Here is a 19,341-nt window from a genome sequence, read left to right on the forward strand (position 1 = left end):
CTGTATTGTCTGTCTGATCAGGGAGGGCTGTATTGTCTGATCAGGGAGGGCTGTATTGTCTGATCAGGGAGGGCTGTATTGTCTGATGATCAGGGAGGGCTGTATTGTCTGTCTGATCAGGGAGGGCTGTATTGTCTGTCTGATCAGGGAGGGCTGTATTGTCTGTCTGATCAGGGAGGGCTGTATTGTCTGTGTGATCAGGGAGGGCTGTATTGTCTGTCTGTCTGACCAGGGAGGGCTGTATTGTCTGTGTGATCAGGGAGGGCTGTATTGTCTGTGTGATCAGGGAGGGCTGTATTGTCTGTGTGATCAGGGAGGGCTGTATTGTCTGTGTGATCAGGGAGGGCTGTATTGTCTGTCTGACCAGGGAGGGCTGTATTGTCTGTGTGATCAGGGAGGGCTGTATTGTCTGTGTGATCAGGGAGGGCTGTATTGTCTGTGTGATCAGGGAGGGCTGTATTGTCTGTCTGACCAGGGAGGGCTGTATTGTCTGTGTGATCAGGGAGGGCTGTATTGTCTGTCTGATGAGGGAGGGCTGTATTGTCTGTCTGATCAGGGAGGGCTGTATTGTCTGTGTGATCAGGGAGGGCTGTATTGTCTGATCAGGGAGGGCTGTATTGTCTGTGTGATCAGGGAGGGCTGTATTGTCTGATCAGGGAGGGCTGTATTGTCTGTGTGATCAGGGAGGGCTGTATTGTCTGATCAGGGAGGGCTGTATTGTCTGTGTGATCAGGGAGGGCTGTATTGTCTGTGTGATCAGGGAGGGCTGTATTGTCTGATCAGGGAGGGCTGTATTGTCTGTGTGATCAGGGAGGGCTGTATTGTCTGATCAGGGAGGGCTGTATTGTCTGTGTGATCAGGGAGGGCTGTATTGTCTGTCTGACCAGGGAGGGCTGTATTGTCTGTCTGATCAGGGAGGGCTGTATTGTCTGTCTGACCAGGGAGGGCTGTATTGTCTGATCAGGGAGGGCTGTATTGTCTGTGTGACCAGGGAGGGCTGTATTGTCTGTCTGACCAGGGAGGGCTGTATTGTCTGTCTGATCAGGGAGGGCTGTATTGTCTGTCTGATCAGGGAGGGCTGTATTGTCTGTCTGATCAGGGAGGGCTGTATTGTCTGTCTGATCAGGGAGGGCTGTATTGTCTGTCTGATGCTGTGTGATCAGGGAGGGCTGTATTGTCTGATGAGGGAGGGCTGTATTGTCTGATCAGGGAGGGCTGTATTGTCTGTCTGATGAGGGAGGGCTGTATTGTCTGATGAGGGAGGGCTGTATTGTCTGATCAGGGAGGGCTGTATTGTCTGTCTGATCAGGGAGGGCTGTATTGTCTGATCAGGGAGGGCTGTGTTGTCTGTCTGATCAGGGAGGGCTGTATTGTCTGTGTGATCAGGGAGGGCTGTATTGTCTGATCAGGGAGGGCTGTATTGTCTGATCAGGGAGGGCTGTATTGTCTGTCTGATGAGGGAGGGCTGTATTGTCTGTCTGATCAGGGAGGGCTGTATTGTCTGTGTGATCAGGGAGGGCTGTATTGTCTGTCTGATCAGGGAGGGCTGTATTGTCTGTGTGACCAGGGAGGGCTGTATTGTCTGTCTGATGAGGGAGGGCTGTATTGTCTGTCTGATGAGGGAGGGCTGTATTGTCTGTGTGATCAGGGAGGGCTGTATTGTCTGTGTGATCAGGGAGGGCTGTATTGTCTGTGTGATCAGGGAGGGCTGTATTGTCTGTCTGATGAGGGAGGGCTGTATTGTCTGTGTGATCAGGGAGGGCTGTATTGTCTGTCTGATCAGGGAGGGCTGTATTGTCTGTCTGTGTGATCAGGGAGGGCTGTATTGTCTGTCTGATGAGGGAGGGCTGTATTGTCTGTGTGATCAGGGAGGGCTGTATTGTCTGTCTGATCAGGGAGGGCTGTATTGTCTGTGTGATCAGGGAGGGCTGTATTGTGTGTGTGATCAGGGAGGGCTGTATTGTCTGTCTGATCAGGGAGGGCTGTATTGTCTGATGAGGGAGGGCTGTATTGTCTGTCTGATCAGGGAGGGCTGTATTGTCTGATCAGGGAGGGCTGTATTGTCTGATGAGGGAGGGCTGTCTGATGAGGGAGGGCTGTATTGTCTGACCAGGGAGGGCTGTATTGTCTGTGTGATCAGGGAGGGCTGTATTGTCTGTCTGATCAGGGAGGGCTGTATTGTCTGATCAGGGAGGGCTGTATTGTCTGTCTGACCAGGGAGGGCTGTATTGTCTGATCAGGGAGGGCTGTATTGTCTGATCAGGGAGGGCTGTATTGTCTGATCAGGGAGGGCTGTATTGTCTGATCAGGGAGGGCTGTATTGTCTGATGAGGGAGGGCTGTATTGTCTGACCAGGGAGGGCTGTATTGTCTGTCTGATCAGGGAGGGCTGTATTGTCTGTCTGATCAGGGAGGGCTGTATTGTCTGTCTGATCAGGGAGGGCTGTATTGTCTGTCTGACCAGGGAGGGCTGTATTGTCTGTCTGATCAGGGAGGGCTGTATTGTCTGTCTGATCAGGGAGGGCTGTATTGTCTGTGTGATCAGGGAGGGCTGTATTGTCTGTGTGATCAGGGAGGGCTGTATTGTCTGTCTGACCAGGGAGGGCTGTATTGTCTGTCTGACCAGGGAGGGCTGTATTGTCTGTCTGATGAGGGAGGGCTGTATTGTCTGTCTGATCAGGGAGGGCTGTATTGTCTGATCAGGGAGGGCTGTATTGTCTGTCTGATCAGGGAGGGCTGTATTGTCTGATCAGGGAGGGCTGTATTGTCTGATGAGGGAGGGCTGTATTGTCTGATGAGGGAGGGCTGTATTGTCTGTCTGACCAGGGAGGGCTGTATTGTCTGTCTGATGAGGGAGGGCTGTATTGTCTGTCTGATCAGGGAGGGCTGTATTGTCTGTGTGATCAGGGAGGGCTGTATTGTCTGTCTGATCAGGGAGGGCTGTATTGTCTGTGTGATCAGGGAGGGCTGTATTGTCTGTGTGATCAGGGAGGGCTGTATTGTCTGTCTGATTGTCTGTCTGATCAGGGAGGGCTGTATTGTCTGATCAGGGAGGGCTGTATTGTCTGATGAGGGAGGGCTGTATTGTCTGTCTGACCAGGGAGGGCTGTATTGTCTGATGAGGGAGGGCTGTATTGTCTGTCTGATGAGGGAGGGCTGTATTGTCTGTGTGATCAGGGAGGGCTGTATTGTCTGTCTGACCAGGGAGGGCTGTATTGTCTGTCTGACCAGGGAGGGCTGTATTGTCTGTGTGACCAGGGAGGGCTGTATTGTCTGATCAGGGAGGGCTGTATTGTCTGTGTGATCAGGGAGGGCTGTATTGTCTGTCTGATTGTCTGTCTGATCAGGGAGGGCTGTATTGTCTGATGAGGGAGGGCTGTATTGTCTGATGAGGGAGGGCTGTATTGTCTGTGTGATCAGGGAGGGCTGTATTGTCTGATCAGGGAGGGCTGTATTGTCTGTCTGATCAGGGAGGGCTGTATTGTCTGTGTGACCAGGGAGGGCTGTATTGTCTGTGTGATCAGGGAGGGCTGTATTGTCTGTCTGATCAGGGAGGGCTGTATTGTCTGTCTGATCAGGGAGGGCTGTATTGTCTGTGTGATCAGGGAGGGCTGTATTGTCTGATCAGGGAGGGCTGTATTGTCTGTGTGATCAGGGAGGGCTGTATTGTCTGTGTGATCAGGGAGGGCTGTATTGTCTGTCTGATCAGGGAGGGCTGTATTGTCTGTGTGACCAGGGAGGGCTGTATTGTCTGATCAGGGAGGGCTGTATTGTCTGTGTGATCAGGGAGGGCTGTATTGTCTGATCAGGGAGGGCTGTATTGTCTGTGTGATCAGGGAGGGCTGTATTGTCTGTGTGATCAGGGAGGGCTGTATTGTCTGTCTGATCAGGGAGGGCTGTATTGTCTGTGTGATCAGGGAGGGCTGTATTGTCTGTGTGATCAGGGAGGGCTGTATTGTCTGTGTGATCAGGGAGGGCTGTATTGTCTGTGTGACCAGGGAGGGCTGTATTGTCTGTCTGACCAGGGAAAGCTGGAGAGTTCATTGACAAAGGGGACAACACGTACGGAGGGAAGTTTGTGGTGAACCCCAGCGGCGGACTGATCTCCAAGGGACACCCTCTGGGGGCCACAGGTGGGGCACTCCCTGTTATTTTCCACTCTCTGTTCCCTCCCCACTAGCCCCTTCTCTCTCTCAACACATTATTTTCCATTTGTTTGAGTTGAAAAATCTGTCTTGTCTGGTTCTGATTTGTGTCTCCAAATTCCACTTTGCTGAAAGAGAATGAAGATTTCAAGTACTTTATCACCAGCAGTCTGTGTGAACTAGTTTACCATTGTTTTTGTTACAGCAACACCAAGTTAAGAGATTTTTAAGGGAAATCAGAGGTCTTGTTTGTTCAACTAATGAACAAACCTAAATAGTGTTGATTGAATTTTTGTGGTTGATGTTAACATGTTGAGTTTTTAGTCGTCTGTTGATGTTAACATGTTGAGTTTTTAGTCGTCTGTTGTTGTTAACATGTTGAGTTTTTAGTCGTCTGTTGTTGTTAACATGTTGAGTTTTTAGTCATCTGTTGTTGTTAACATGTTGAGTTTTTAGTCATCTGTTGTTGTTAACATGTTGAGTTTTTCGTCGTCTGTTGTTGTTAACATGTTGAGTTTTTAGTCGTCTGTTGTTGTTAACATGTTGAGTTTTTAGTCTGTTGATGTTAACATGTTGAGTTTTTAGTCGTCTGTTGTTGTTAACATGTTGAGTTTTTAGTCGTCTGTTGTTAACATGTTGAGTTTTTAGTCGTCTGTTGTTGTTAACATGTTGAGTTTTTAGTCGTCTGTTGTTAACATGTTGAGTTTTTAGTCGTCTGTTGTTGTTAACATGTTGAGTTTTTAGTCGTCTGTTGTTGTTAACATGTTGAGTTTTTAGTCGTCTGTTGATGTTAACATGTTGAGTTTTTAGTCGTCTGTTGTTGTTAACATGTTGAGTTTTTAGTCGTCTGTTGTTGTTAACATGTTGAGTTTTTAGTCGTCTGTTGTTGTTGTTCATCTTTCTTCCTCTTTTCCTTCTTCTTCTTCGTTTCTTTTATCATGTTTAGCCGTGCATTTGTGGATCTTCCTTGCTTCCTCATGGTGGAATCTTCAGTCTTCTTTTCTTTCCACCTCTCTGTTTTCTTTCTTCTCACCTCTGCCTTTCTTCCAACCTCCTTTCTTTCACTCTCAACCCAGACATGGCCATGTGTGGCTGGCTGGGCTATCAGCAACTAATACAAATGAATAGATTATTCCCTTCTGTTGTCTCACCATCGGTGTTCACAAGGGTCTTCTTTTTCTCCCTTGACTCTGTGAAAAGTCTGTGGGGGGCCGCACAGCAGAACTGTTCCACCAGATTCCTCCAGGTCTATCAGTTGTGTGTCAAAGTTTTCATGTCCATTCTGCAATGTTATCAGTCCTTTTTTTTTTTTCTTTTTCTTGTCTTCCCCTCCCATCTTCCTCGCTTAACAGTTCCTTGGAGGATGCTTTTAGCAAGGCTGTAGGATCTGGTTACGTAGCCATACCAGAACAGCTTTCTTTTCATAACTGGTGTCAGAAGATTGATGTAGACAGTGCTGTGTGGACCAGGTCTGACACAGTGTATTGATGTAGACAGTGCTGTGTGGACCAGGTCTGACAGTGTATTGATGTAGACAGTGCTGTGTGGACCAGGTCTGACAGTGTATTGATGTAGACAGTGCTGTGTGGACCAGGTCTGACACAGTGTATTGATGTAGACAGTGCTATGTGGACCAGGTCTGACACAGTGTATTGATGTAGACAGTGCTGTGTGGACCAGGTCTGACACAGTGTATTGATGTAGACAGTGCTGTGTGGACCAGGTCTGACAGTGTATTGATGTAGACAGTGCTGTGTGGACCAGGTCTGACACAGTGTATTGATGTAGACAGTGCTGTGTGGACCAGGTCTGACACAGTGTATTGATGTAGACAGTGCTGTGTGGACCAGGTCTGACAGTGTATTGATGTAGACAGTGCTGTGTGGACCAGGTCTGACACAGTGTATTGATGTAGACAGTGCTGTGTGGACCAGGTCTGGCAGTGTATTGATGTAGACAGTGCTGTGTGGACCAGGTCTGACACAGTGTATTGATGTAGACAGTGCTGTGTGGACCAGGTCTGGCAGTGTATTGATGTAGACAGTGCTGTGTGGACCAGGTCTGACACAGTGTATTGATGTAGACAGTGCTGTGTGGACCAGGTCTGACACGGTGTATTGATGTAGAGAGTGCTGTGTGGACCAGGTCTGACACAGTGTATTGATGTAGACAGTGCTGTGTGGACCAGGTCTGACAGTGTATTGATGTAGACAGTGCTGTGTGGACCAGGTCTGACAGTGTATTGATGTAGACAGTGCTGTGTGGACCAGGTCTGACACAGTGTATTGATGTAGACAGTGCTATGTGGACCAGGTCTGACACAGTGTATTGATGTAGACAGTGCTGTGTGGACCAGGTCTGACACAGTGTATTGATGTAGACAGTGCTGTGTGGACCAGGTCTGACAGTGTATTGATGTAGACAGTGCTGTGTGGACCAGGTCTGACACAGTGTATTGATGTAGACAGTGCTGTGTGGACCAGGTCTGACACAGTGTATTGATGTAGACAGTGCTGTGTGGACCAGGTCTGACAGTGTATTGATGTAGACAGTGCTGTGTGGACCAGGTCTGACACAGTGTATTGATGTAGACAGTGCTGTGTGGACCAGGTCTGGCAGTGTATTGATGTAGACAGTGCTGTGTGGACCAGGTCTGACACAGTGTATTGATGTAGACAGTGCTGTGTGGACCAGGTCTGACACAGTGTATTGATGTAGACAGTGCTGTGTGGACCAGGTCTGGCAGTGTATTGATGTAGACAGTGCTGTGTGGACCAGGTCTGACACAGTGTATTGATGTAGAGAGTGCTGTGTGGACCAGGTCTGACAGTGTATTGATGTAGAGAGTGCTGTGTGGACCAGGTCTGACAGTGTATTGATGTAGACAGTGCTGTGTGGACCAGGTCTGACACAGTGTATTGATGTAGACAGCGCTGTGTGGACCAGGTCTGACACAGTGTATTGATGTAGACAGTGCTGTGTGGACCAGGTCTGACACAGTGTATTGATGTAGACAGTGCTATGTGGACCAGGTCTGACAGTGTATTGATGTAGAGAGTGCTGTGTGGACCAGGTCTGACAGTGTATTGATGCAGACAGTGCTGTGTGGACCAGGTCTGACAGTGTATTGATGTAGACAGTGCTGTGTGGACCAGGTCTGGCACAGTGTATTGATGTAGACAGTGCTGTGTGGACCAGGTCTGGCACAGTGTATTGATGTAGACAGTGCTATGTGGACCAGGTCTGGCAATTGATGTAGACAGTGCTGTGTGGACCAGGTCTGGCAATTGATGTAGACAGTGCTGTGTGGACCAGGTCTGACAGTGTATTGATGTAGACAGTGCTGTGTGGACCAGGTCTGACAGTGTATTGATGTAGACAGTGCTGTGTGGACCAGGTCTGGCACAGTGTATTGATGTAGACAGTGCTGTGTGGACCAGGTCTGACAGTGTATTGATGTAGACAGTGCTGTGTGGACCAGGTCTGACACAGTGTATTGATGTAGACTGCTGTGTGGACCAGGTCTGACACAGTGTATTGATGTAGACAGTGCTGTGTGGACCAGGTCTGACAGTGTATTGATGTAGACAGTGCTGTGTGGACCAAGTCTGACACAGTGTATTGATGTAGACAGTGCTGTGTGGACCAGGTCTGACACAGTGTATTGATGTATACAGTGCTGTGTGGACCAGGTCTGACACAGTGTATTGATGTAGACAGTGCTGTGTGGGCCAGGTCTGACACAGTGTATTGATGTAGACAGTGCTATGTGGACCAGGTCTGACACAGTGTATTGATGTAGACAGTGCTGTGTGGGCCAGGTCTGACACAGTGTATTGATGTAGACAGTGCTGTGTGGACCAGGTCTGACAGTGTATTGATGTAGAGAGTGCTGTGTGGACCAGGTCTGGCACAGTGTATTGATGTAGACAGTGCTGTGTGGACCAGGTCTGACAGTGTATTGATGTAGACAGTGCTGTGTGGACCAGGTCTGACACAGTGTATTGATGTAGACAGTGCTGTGTGGACCAGGTCTGACACAGTGTATTGATGTAGACAGTGCTGTGTGGACCAGGTCTGGCAGTGTATTGATGTAGACAGTGCTGTGTGGACCAGGTCTGACACAGTGTATTGATGTAGACAGTGCTGTGTGGACCAGGTCTGACACAGTGTATTGATGTAGACAGTGCTGTGTGGACCAGGTCTGACACAGTGTATTGATGTAGACAGTGCTGTGTGGACCAGGTCTGGCAATTGATGTAAACAGTGCTGTGTGGACCAGGTCTGGCAGTGTATTGATGTAGACAGTGCTGTGTGGACCAGGTCTGGCACAGTGTATTGATGTAGACAGTGTTGTGTGGAGCAGGTCTGACACAGTGTATTGATGTAGACAGTGCTGTGTGGACCAGGTCTGACACAGTGTATTGATGTAGACAGCGCTTTGTGGACCAGGTCTGACAGTGTATTGATGTAGACAGTGCTGTGTGGACCAGGTCTGACACAGTGTATTGATGTAGACAGTGCTGTGTGGACCAGGTCTGACAGTGTATTGATGTAGACAGTGCTGTGTGGACCAGGTCTGACAGTGTATTGATGTAGACAGTGCTGTGTGGACCAGGTCTGACAGTGTATTGATGTAGACAGTGCTATGTGGACCAGGTCTGACAGTGTATTGATGTAGACAGTGCTGTGTGGACCAGGTCTGACACAGTGTATTGATGTAGACAGTGCTGTGTGGACCAGGTCTGGCACAGTGCTCAGAGCTGTGCTGGCAGCTGCGGGGCATGGCAGGCAAGAGGCAGGTGTCTGGCGCCATGCTGGGCCTGCAGCACAACGTGGGGCTGGGAGGGGCCGTCATCTGTGCCCTCTACCGTCACGGCTTCCCACAGTCCATGGGGTAGGTCACACAATGTTGGAGTTGTGTGGGGTTTGGGTTGTTACCTCACCAGCTGTTTGACTGTTCTGGGTTTTTTTTTGAGACTGTGAAATGGTGCATGTGCATTGTATATTTTTCTCTGTGTGTGTGTGTGTGATGAGACATGTAAGAGCGACTATACATGTCGGAGTTTGCTCTTGTGTATTTGTGTGTGTGTGTGATGAGACATGTAAGAGCGACTATACATGTCGGAGTTTGCTGTTGTGTATGAGTGGGCTTTTGTGTTGTTTTTACATGGCCTTGTAGGCAGCCATACTCTGTTGTCAGGGGTGTGCAATCTGAGTATGTTCTTGTTTCCACAACTCACCAAACTCTGACTGGAACTGCAGGATCTGTAACATGTGCATCAAACCTTCTGCATTGGTTAGCATATTGGAGGGGTTCAGGCACCAGCAGATCTGAACATCTGTTGACATCTGTTGGTGATGAGGGGGACATGAGGGGATGAGTGGGGAACCCTAATGAAGTAGAAGAAGAAAGATTGAAAGTCCCAGCACTGGGCTATGGAGCCCTATGTTCCCTGCACTGTAGCTGACCACACAGTGTTGGTTGATGGGCAGTCACCACATCCAGGCTGCGCTCACCAGCTCTGCACCCAGTGAGAGCGACTTTAAGTCATCTGTTGTCTTCCAGGAGATCGCCAAACGTCTGGAACAGGTCAGAGAGAGAAGTGTGTTTTTATTGTTTGTGGGTGTGACAGGGAAAGGGAGAATGTGTGTGTGTGTGTGTGTGTGTGCTTTTGTTGGGTGATGTCATGTGTTTGTACGAGGGCATAATGCATGTGACAGGATTTTACTACATGTCGATTGCACTTTCATTTGTAATTGTATGTGATTTTTTGTGTGTTTTTAGGTTGTATTTCAGTCATATTGTTTTACCTGTTGCTGTGAACCTATGCATGCATTTCAATTAATCTCAAAAAGTTTTGACTTTTATGGTTTTCTGTTCTTGAAACACTAAATACCAGGTTTAGATAAACATTGAATCCATTTGAACTTTTTGTTGTTGAATATTCAGCATTGTTAGATTAGCATGGAAAAACAACAACCCATGTCTGTTTCTGGGTTAATAAATTCCACAGTAGACCAAGGCCTGCTGTTGACCTGACTGGTGGGGTGTGCAGGACGGCCTCAACATAGTGAAGAAGATGAAGGGGGTGTTTGCCTTCAAGGTGAAGGGGCCAGGGGGAAAGGAGGGATTCTGGATCGTGGACGTCAAAAATGGCAATGGGGCCGTCAAGTTTGGAGAAAAAGGTGAGACACTACATTTGTGTGTTTGTACACATGCATACACCTTTTTCTTGTAAGTGTGTGTGTGTGCATGTGTGTTTGTGAGTGCATTTTTCTCATATGTGGATGATACAGTATGTCAGGGATCAGGTTCGACATCGGTCATCGGTCATTGACGCATTTAATTTTGAAATGACCTATTGTTTTTCAAGTTGCCAGGTCACATGACTTATTGTTTTTATGACCAGTCGGTCAACCAAAGTAACCATCTCTCTCTCTCTCTCTCTCTTTAACGATCGCGATCGCTTTGTCGTCTGCTCCTACAGGAAATGACTATAAACTGGTTTATTAAAATACGGATCCGTGACGAAACGAAATCCGAAACGAATCTTTATCGCTGCCTTTCGCGAGCTTCGGCGAGAAGAATTGGCGTTCCCACTTTTGCATTAACCATTAGCCCGGGACGGGTGATATTTGACCTATTGATTTTCAAAATGACCTATTGATTTTATGTTCTTCCGGTCATATGACCTATTGTCTATTGAACCCAACCTGATCTCTGGTATGTTACAGTACTTCCTTCATATACTTTATAAAGATTTGCACACACACACACACATATATATATATATGAATGTATTTCTTTCATAGAACATCTTTCTTCATTTTCATAAGCTTAAGACTCCCAAGCCACAACATGAATATTGTAAGACAGAGAGATAATATGTGTCACACAATGAAATGGAATTGACTCTGATTGAAAATGAATATGAAAGTGACCATATTCAACTCTTCTTCTTCTCCCTTTACTCTGTCAAGGGCCATTTGGGCACTGCACAGAACAGTGTTCACCACAAAGCCTGGGTCTCTGCAGATGGTTTACCTGTCCATTGTGCAGTGTGGTCAGTCCATTGGTTTGCAGAACGCTGTTCACCACATCCCCCCAGGTGTGTTGGTGGTGTGTCAAAGCCTGGGTCTCTGCAGATGGTTTACCTGTCCATTGTGCAGTGTGGTCAGTCCATTGGTTTGCAGAACGCTGTTCACCACATCCCCCCAGGTGTGTTGGTGGTGTGTCAAAGCCTGGGTCTCTGCAGATGGTTTACCTGTCCATTGTGCAGTGTGGTCAGTCCATTGGTTTGCAGAACAGTGTTCACCACATCCCCCCAGGTGTGTTGGTGGTGTGTCAAAGCCTGGGTCTCTGCAGATGGTTTACCTGTCCATTGTGCAGTGTGGTCAGTCCATTGGTTTGCAGAACAGTGTTCACCACATCCCCCCAGGTCTGTTGGTGGTGTGTCAAAGCCTGGGTCTCTGCAGATGGTTTACCTGTCCATTGTGCAGTGTGGTCAGTCCATTGGTTTGCAGAACGCTGTTCACCACATCCCCCCAGGTGTGTTGGTGGTGTGTCAAAGCCTGGGTCTCTGCAGATGGTTTACCTGTCCATTGTGCAGTGTGGTCAGTCCATTGGTTTGCAGAACATTGTTCACCACATCCCCCCAGGTGTGTTGGTGGTGTGTCAAAGCCTGGGTCTCTGCAGATGGTTTACCTGTCCATTGTGCAGTGTGGTCAGTCCATTGGTTTGCAGAACGCTGTTCACCACATTCCCCCAGGTCTGTTGGTGGTGTGTCAAAGCCTGGGTCTCTGCAGATGGTTTACCTGTCCATTGTGCAGTGTGGTCAGTCCATTGGTTTGCAGAACGCTGTTCACCACATCCCCCCAGGTGTGTTGGTGGTGTGTCAAAGCCTGGGTCTCTGCGGATGGTTTACCTGTCCATTGTGCAGTGTGGTCAGTCCATTGGTTTGCAGAACGCTGTTCACCACATCCCCCCAGGTGTGTTGGTGGTGTGTCAAAGCCTGGGTCTCTGCAGATGGTTTACCTGTCCATTGTGCAGTGTGGTCAGTCCATTGGTTTGCAGAACGCTGTTCACCACATCCCCCCAGGTGTGTTGGTGGTGTGTCAAAGCCTGGGTCTCTGCAGATGGTTTACCTGTCCATTGTGCAGTGTGGTCAGTCCATTGGTTTGCAGAACGCTGTTCACCACATCCCCCCAGGTGTGTTGGTGGTGTGTCAAAGCCTGGGTCTCTGCAGATGGTTTACCTGTCCATTGTGCAGTGTGGTCAGTCCATTGGTTTTTGTTTCCTGTCTTTCCATTTTCCTCCCACAACAGTTACCTGGAGCAGTGTTTCAGCAACACATCTTTCCATTTTCCTCCCACAACAGTTACCTGGAGCAGTGTTTCAGCAAGACCACTGGATCTTGTTACATGGCCATGCCATGGACTTTTTTCTGTCTGAACTGATGTCAGCAGATCTTAATATGGTCCATTGTGCTGCTTGCTGGTTTGGCGTACTTGTTTGATGTTGTCATCAGTGTATCTGGTGTTTGCCTGACAAGATGGCGTGGAGAGCCTTGGCCAAAGGAATGATTCAGCGCTTAGCTTTTAGAGGCGTTTGATTGGCTAAGAGCGGACTGGGCAAAGAGGGGCGTCTTTTCACCGTTAGCCGCGCGAAATTTGGCCAAGCAGAGCAAACCGATAGGCCTAGTTTGCATCAGTTTGACATGGTAAGTATATGTATCACCAAACATGGAGTATAATACAAACTCCTCCTTTCCATGGCTTAGATTACAACATAATGAGATGAAAAGACATGAAACTTGTTGAGTAAGTTTGAGGTTGGTGTGAAGGGGTGCCACGTGGTGTGCTGGAAGTTGGTGTGGTGTGTGTTGACAGAAAAGGCAGACACAACCATCACCATGAGCGATGGAGACCTGATGGACCTCATGACAGGGAAACTCAACCCTCAGACAGTGAGTCATCGTTTCACTGATGGATTACAGTCCGTAGTACACACACATCCAGGCATACATACATACGCACAGAAACACATGTACTCACATACACGCTTTTTCTCTCTTTCTCCACGTCACTGCATTTACAGATGATGCTTCGAACTAGTGGCTTATAATTATTCTTGCACACACACAAAGCATGCACACAAATACTGCCACACACACACTTATCATTTTTGCTGGTTGCCCTGCCAACCACACAAGATCATATCAGGGCAGAAAACAGGATTGCTCCTGTAGAAAACACACACACACTGCACTGCACTGCCAGATTGAGTCATTCATGCTGTTGTCAGTAAAACGCACATTCCTATTGTCGATGTGAGATATTGACATTGGCAACACAGAACTGGATAGATGCAATATTTATCTTCAGCTAGCTGTTCTGATGACGGTGATAAATGAACGGTCACCGATAGGTGAGTGTGGTATGGTGTGGTGTGAACCATCAGCAGTGACTGGTATGGTGTGGTGTGAACCATCAGTAGTGACTGGTATGGTGTGGTGTGAACCATCAGTAGTGACTGGTATGGTATGGTGTGGTGTGAACCATCAGTAGTGACTGGTGTGGTGTGGTGTGAACCATCAGTAGTGACTGGTATGGTATGGTGTGGTGTGAACCATCAGCAGTGACTGGTATGGTGTGGTGTGGTGTGGTGTGAACCATCAGTAGTGACTGGTATGGTGTGGTGTGGTGTGGTGTGAACCATCAGTAGTGACTGGTATGGTGTGGTGTGGTGTGGTGTGAACCATCAGTAGTGACTGGTATGGTGTGGTGTGGTGTGAACCATCAGCAGTGACTGGTATGGTATGGTGTGGTGTGAACCATCAGTAGTGACTGGTATGGTGTGGTGTGGTGTGGTGTGAACCATCAGCAGTGACTGGTATGGTGTGGTGTGGTGTGAACCATCAGTAGTGACTGGTATGGTGTGGTGTGGTGTGGTGTGAACCATCAGCAGTGACTGGTATGGTGTGGTGTGGTGTGAACCATCAGTAGTGACTGGTATGGTATGGTGTGGTGTGAACCATCAGTAGTGACTGGTATGGTGTGGTGTGAACCATCAGTAGTGACTGGTGTGGTGTGGTGTGGTGTGAACCATCAGCAGTGACTGGTATGGTATGGTGTGGTGTGGTGTGAACCATCAGTAGTGACTGGTATGGTGTGGTGTGGTGTGGTGTGGTGTGAACCATCAGCAGTGACTGGTATGGTATGGTGTGGTGTGAACCATCAGCAGTGACTGGTATGGTATGGTGTGAACCATCAGTAGTGACTGGTGTGGTGTGGTGTGAACCATCAGCAGTGACTGGTATGGTATGGTGTGAACCATCAGCAGTGACTGGTATGGTGTGGTGTGAACCATCAGTAGTGACTGGTGTGGTGTGGTGTGGTGTGGTGTGAACCATCAGTAGTGACTGGTATGGTATGGTGTGGTGTGAACCATCAGTAGTGACTGGTATGGTGTGGTGTGGTGTGGTGTGAACCATCAGTAGTGACTGGTATGGTGTGGTGTGGTGTGGTGTGAACCATCAGTAGTGACTGGTATGGTGTGGTGTGGTGTGGTGTGAACCATCAGTAGTGACTGGTATGGTATGGTGTGGTGTGAACCATCAGTAGTGACTGGTATGGTGTGGTGTGGTGTGAACCATCAGTAGTGACTGGTATGGTGTGGTGTGGTGTGAACCATCAGTAGTGACTGGTATGGTGTGGTGTGGTGTGAACCATCAGTAGTGACTGGTATGGTGTGGTGTGGTGTGAACCATCAGTAGTGACTGGTATGGTGTGGTGTGGTGTGAACCATCAGTAGTGACTGGTATGGTGTGGTGTGGTGTGAACCATCAGTAGTGACTGGTATGGTATGGTGTGGTGTGAACCATCAGTAGTGACTGGTATGGTATGGTGTGGTGTGAACCATCAGCAGTGACTGGTATGGTATGGTGTGGTGTGAACCATCAGCAGTGACTGGTATGGTGTGGTGTGGTGTGGTGTGAACCATCAGTAGTGACTGGTATGGTATGGTGTGGTGTGAACCATCAGCAGTGACTGGTATGGTATGGTGTGGTGTGAACCATCAGCAGTGACTGGTATGGTGTGGTGTGGTGTGGTGTGAACCATCAGTAGTGACTGGTATGGTGTGGTGTGGTGTGGTGTGAACCATCAGTAGTGACTGGTATGGTGTGGTGTGGTGTGAACCATCAGTAGTGACTGGTATGGTGTGGTGTGGTGTGGTGTGGACCATCAGTAGTGACTGGTATGGTGTGGTGTGGTGTGGTGTGAACCATCAGTAGTGACTGGTATGGTGTGGTGTGGTGTGAACCATCAGTAGTGACTGGTATGGTATGGTGTGGTGTGAACCATCAGTAGTGACTGGTATGGTGTGGTGTGAACCATCAGTAGTGACTGGTATGGTATGGTGTGGTGTGAACCATCAGCAGTGACTGGTATGGTGTGGTGTGGTGTGGTGTGAACCATCAGTAGTGACTGGTATGGTGTGGTGTGGTGTGGTGTGAACCATCAGTAGTGACTGGTATGGTATGGTGTGGTGTGAACCATCAGTAGTGACTGGTATGGTGTGGTGTGGTGTGGTGTGAACCATCAGTAGTGACTGGTATGGTATGGTGTGGTGTGAACCATCAGTAGTGACTGGTATGGTGTGGTGTGGTGTGAACCATCAGCAGTGACTGGTATGGTATGGTGTGGTGTGGTGTGAACCATCAGTAGTGACTGGTATGGTGTGGTGTGAAAACCATCAGTAGTGACTGGTATGGTGTGGTGTGAACCATCAGTAGTGACTGGTATGGTATGGTGTGGTGTGGTGTGAACCATCAGTAGTGACTGGTGTGGTGCGGTGTGAACCATCAGTAGTGACTGGTATGGTGTGGTGTGAACCATCAGTAGTGACTGGTATGGTGGTGTGGTGTGAACCATCAGTAGTGACTGGTATGGTGTGGTGTGGTGCAGGCGTTCTTCCAAGGCAAGCTGAAGATTGCAGGCAACATGGGGCTGGCCATGAAACTGAAGGAGATCCAGCCACCTGGCCGTTCCAAGCTGTGAGGGCAGCACTCACCCACCTGTATGTAACCCTGCCTGCCTGCCTTTCTGTCTGCTGTTTTGTGTGAACGTCAAGGCATTGAGGTATGCATCAAGAACAGAACAGTGGACAGTGCAACTTTTGTTTCTTTATCATTATTTTGTTTTAATACTGTTGTGGATATGCATGAACAGTGTAAGTGGCTTGTGGTAAAATCCTGTATTCTTAAAGGTGTAGATACTGAAAAGGAAGGACTCCAAAGAGAACATACAATTACTTTTGTGTTATTCTTTGTTGTATACACAGACTGTACATCAGAGGTAACATAGTCATGTGATGGCAGTCTGTTTGAAGTTCTCACATTTGCAATAATCAAGAGTATGTAAATGGTTATATGGAACTTTTTTGGGTGGGGGGGGGGGGGGGGGGGGGGGTGATCACCTTGCATTCAGTGACTTTTTGAAACAATGTAATCAGTATTTGAAATAACCTGAAGTTGCAGAATACCATATGTTAATTCTTTTTATTCTGTTGATTTCAATTTTATTTTCATGTTGAGATCAGGTTGAAAGGTGGGTTTAAAAAAAAAAGTTTTGTTTGAAACTGATTGTCATTTTCTCACATTCAACGACTACTGAAACGTTAGTCACTAAATCAGTATTTAAAATAATGTGAAGTTGCCAAAAAGTGTTAACACTTTGATTCTGTTGTACACACTCCCCATTTCTGTTGATTTCAGTTACATTTTAATGGTCTTTCTGCTTTCTGGTTTTCCCTGAAATGTATATACTCTTTGTATTTTGTTGTTTTACTTGATTCTTCAAACACTTTTTTGTTTTTTGTTTTATCAAATTCCAATTGCAACATTTTAAAACTTCGATGAGATCTATTACCAAGACAAATATTTTAAGTTTAGTCAGTACGAAAGATTGTGAGAAATTGTGGTCACCAGAGGTATTAGTATTTAATCAGTAGTGTGAACTTGGTGTGGGAAGAAAACAATGAGAATCAAATTTTGAATATGTTTTTTAGTTGTGATGTGATCAGACTGAGAAAGTTTGTTATGCCTCCTGTTTTTTTTTTCCATGGTTTATCTATGGATGGAACATGAATAAATTGAAATATGGATCAACTGGTAGATGAATGCATTTTATGTGCTTTCCATGTGTGACAACATGTGTATGTAAATAAATGAACATGAATGAAGCAGACTGTGTCAAAAAGACAAGAAAAAAGAAGAAAAAAGTGGGGGTGGGGGGTGGGGGGGTTGCCTTTTAATTTGATATACAAGACATTGCATGGAAACTATATGTATGTATGTATAAATCATAATGTATATATATTTCTATCAAATGGAATGTGAATCCAAACATTTGTTGAAATCTGTATACTTCACGTAACAATGATAATGTTTTATAATATAAACCAAAAATGCCTAACAGATTCTTAATGCTAAAATCAAACTAAAATCATTTGATGCCTAAATCAAACTTTTCAAAAATGAAGTTTGGATCAAATGAATACAAACAAGCGCTAATCTCACATACTCAAACATACTTGTGTAAAAGATAGTAAAAATATGCAAGCCAATGATTTCAAACTGTGTATATGAAAGGCAAAAATTTGAACATTTGTCACGACCAGCACCACCAATGACAGTGTTAGTAAATCAACAAGTCAACAACACACATAACCATAAACAGACCACTGTTAATCCTTCGACTCTTCCCTGATAGAATCCTTTCATAGCTTGTAGCTCAACAAACGGGTAAGGCAGAAGATGACAGATTTGCTACCAATGTTCCAACACGACACAGACATAGCACCAGAAGCTGATAAATGTCTATGGCTTAAATTCATCTCCTGCAAAATGTATGCATTTCTGTATGTATGTGTTTCAGTTAAACAGAACATACTAAAAGGAAATTTTCTATCTAAAATTATGTTTAAATAACATACTTACCGTGACTCAACTAGTGCAGACTCTGGCAGGGGTCTGATATTCCTGTCCTGTGCAAACTACTATCCGCCTATGCTGAGGAAACGAAAGCAACTACGGCCGATAACCTCCCGGAAGTAGGTAACCTCCCCTTTGTCCCGCTAGCTAGTGCCCTCTTTTGACGGCAATATGCCATCACCAGCGCAGCGAGAACAGGAAGCGGTGAGGACGGGAGGGTCTTAAATTTGGGTCACGGTAAGTATGTTATTTAAACGTAATTTTAGATAGAAAATTTCCTTTTAATTACACATACTTAACCGTGACCCAACTTGTGCAGAATAGCTTGATAAGGTGGAGGGCTCACCTGTTCTACTGTCTGTGTGCTGCGATGGCCTGTTGTGCAGTGTGTTGAATCCACACTTTACTGAGAGCCCTTCGAATCAAAGGGAAGGAAACACATACCCTATAGGGTTGTCTCACTTGAGCGCGGTTGAGCGTCAATGCAAGGAGGTGCACATGTGGTTTGATCTGATGATTCCACATTGGTTGTGGGCCGATAGTGGAAGTGATATATGTGTTTGAAGGAAACTGTGGCATGAGACAGAGGTAGGCCACCATGTTGGGCTTGCCTTAGGCCTGACAGCCAGACCTGTAGAGCTCCTCCATGCGAGCTGACAGGCAATGGGCGCTCCCCCCACCACTTTTCTGTCGTTGCCAAAAAAGACAGCACTGGCATGTTGCCTGTGCATAGAATGGCAGACATTTGGCAACAAGAGACTTGAGGTCCCTGGTGTCTCTGGGACAGGGCTGTGTAATTGCCCAGGTAGGTACCATCACGAAGGGGCATACGGAAGGCTTGGTGGCTTCTCTACCCGAGTGTGGCATGTTGGAGCAACCTGCAGAAAGTTGTCAGCAGTCAATGGCTGGGTTGGATCAGGCTGTGGAAGTGCATTTCATGTGCCCACAGGTCACTGAGTCTCATTCTGTGGTGGAATTCCCAAATGGAAGAGGGTTTCCATGGGGAAAATTTTTGCTGAAGGTTCTTTAGTGAGAAAGGGGACCGGATCCTTGACAGGCCTCTGGCTGTGTGTGGTGTGCACTAAGTCTGGGATGGAGCAGGGCGGGGCAGGGAGGTAAGTGGCTCAAGATGTGTTGTACTGGCCATTTACATCAAAGCATTGATCTGACTTGCGTTTTCAGTATGGCCAACAGAAAAGT

The 19,341-nt window shown here is 47.1% G+C and overlaps 1 protein-coding gene across 1 annotated transcript in view; it reads left to right on the forward strand.

Moving 5' to 3' along the window:
- LOC143280204 (sterol carrier protein 2-like) overlaps window positions 1-16,610 on the forward strand; it is a 35,438-nt gene extending 18,828 nt beyond the window's left edge. The window contains exons 13-18 of the mRNA XM_076584823.1: window positions 4,025-4,132; window positions 8,888-9,041; window positions 9,641-9,737; window positions 10,204-10,333; window positions 13,037-13,113; window positions 16,115-16,610. Of these exons, the coding sequence (XP_076440938.1) occupies window positions 4,025-4,132; window positions 8,888-9,041; window positions 9,641-9,737; window positions 10,204-10,333; window positions 13,037-13,113; window positions 16,115-16,207 (659 nt within the window). The 3' untranslated portion in view covers window positions 16,208-16,610. The remainder of the gene's footprint in view (window positions 1-4,024; window positions 4,133-8,887; window positions 9,042-9,640; window positions 9,738-10,203; window positions 10,334-13,036; window positions 13,114-16,114) is intronic.
- Window positions 16,611-19,341: the final 2,731 nt, after the last annotated feature.

Source organism: Babylonia areolata, chromosome 3 (genome assembly GCF_041734735.1).
Source record: "Babylonia areolata isolate BAREFJ2019XMU chromosome 3, ASM4173473v1, whole genome shotgun sequence".
In the NCBI taxonomy this organism is placed as follows: Eukaryota; Metazoa; Mollusca; class Gastropoda; order Neogastropoda; family Buccinidae; genus Babylonia; species Babylonia areolata.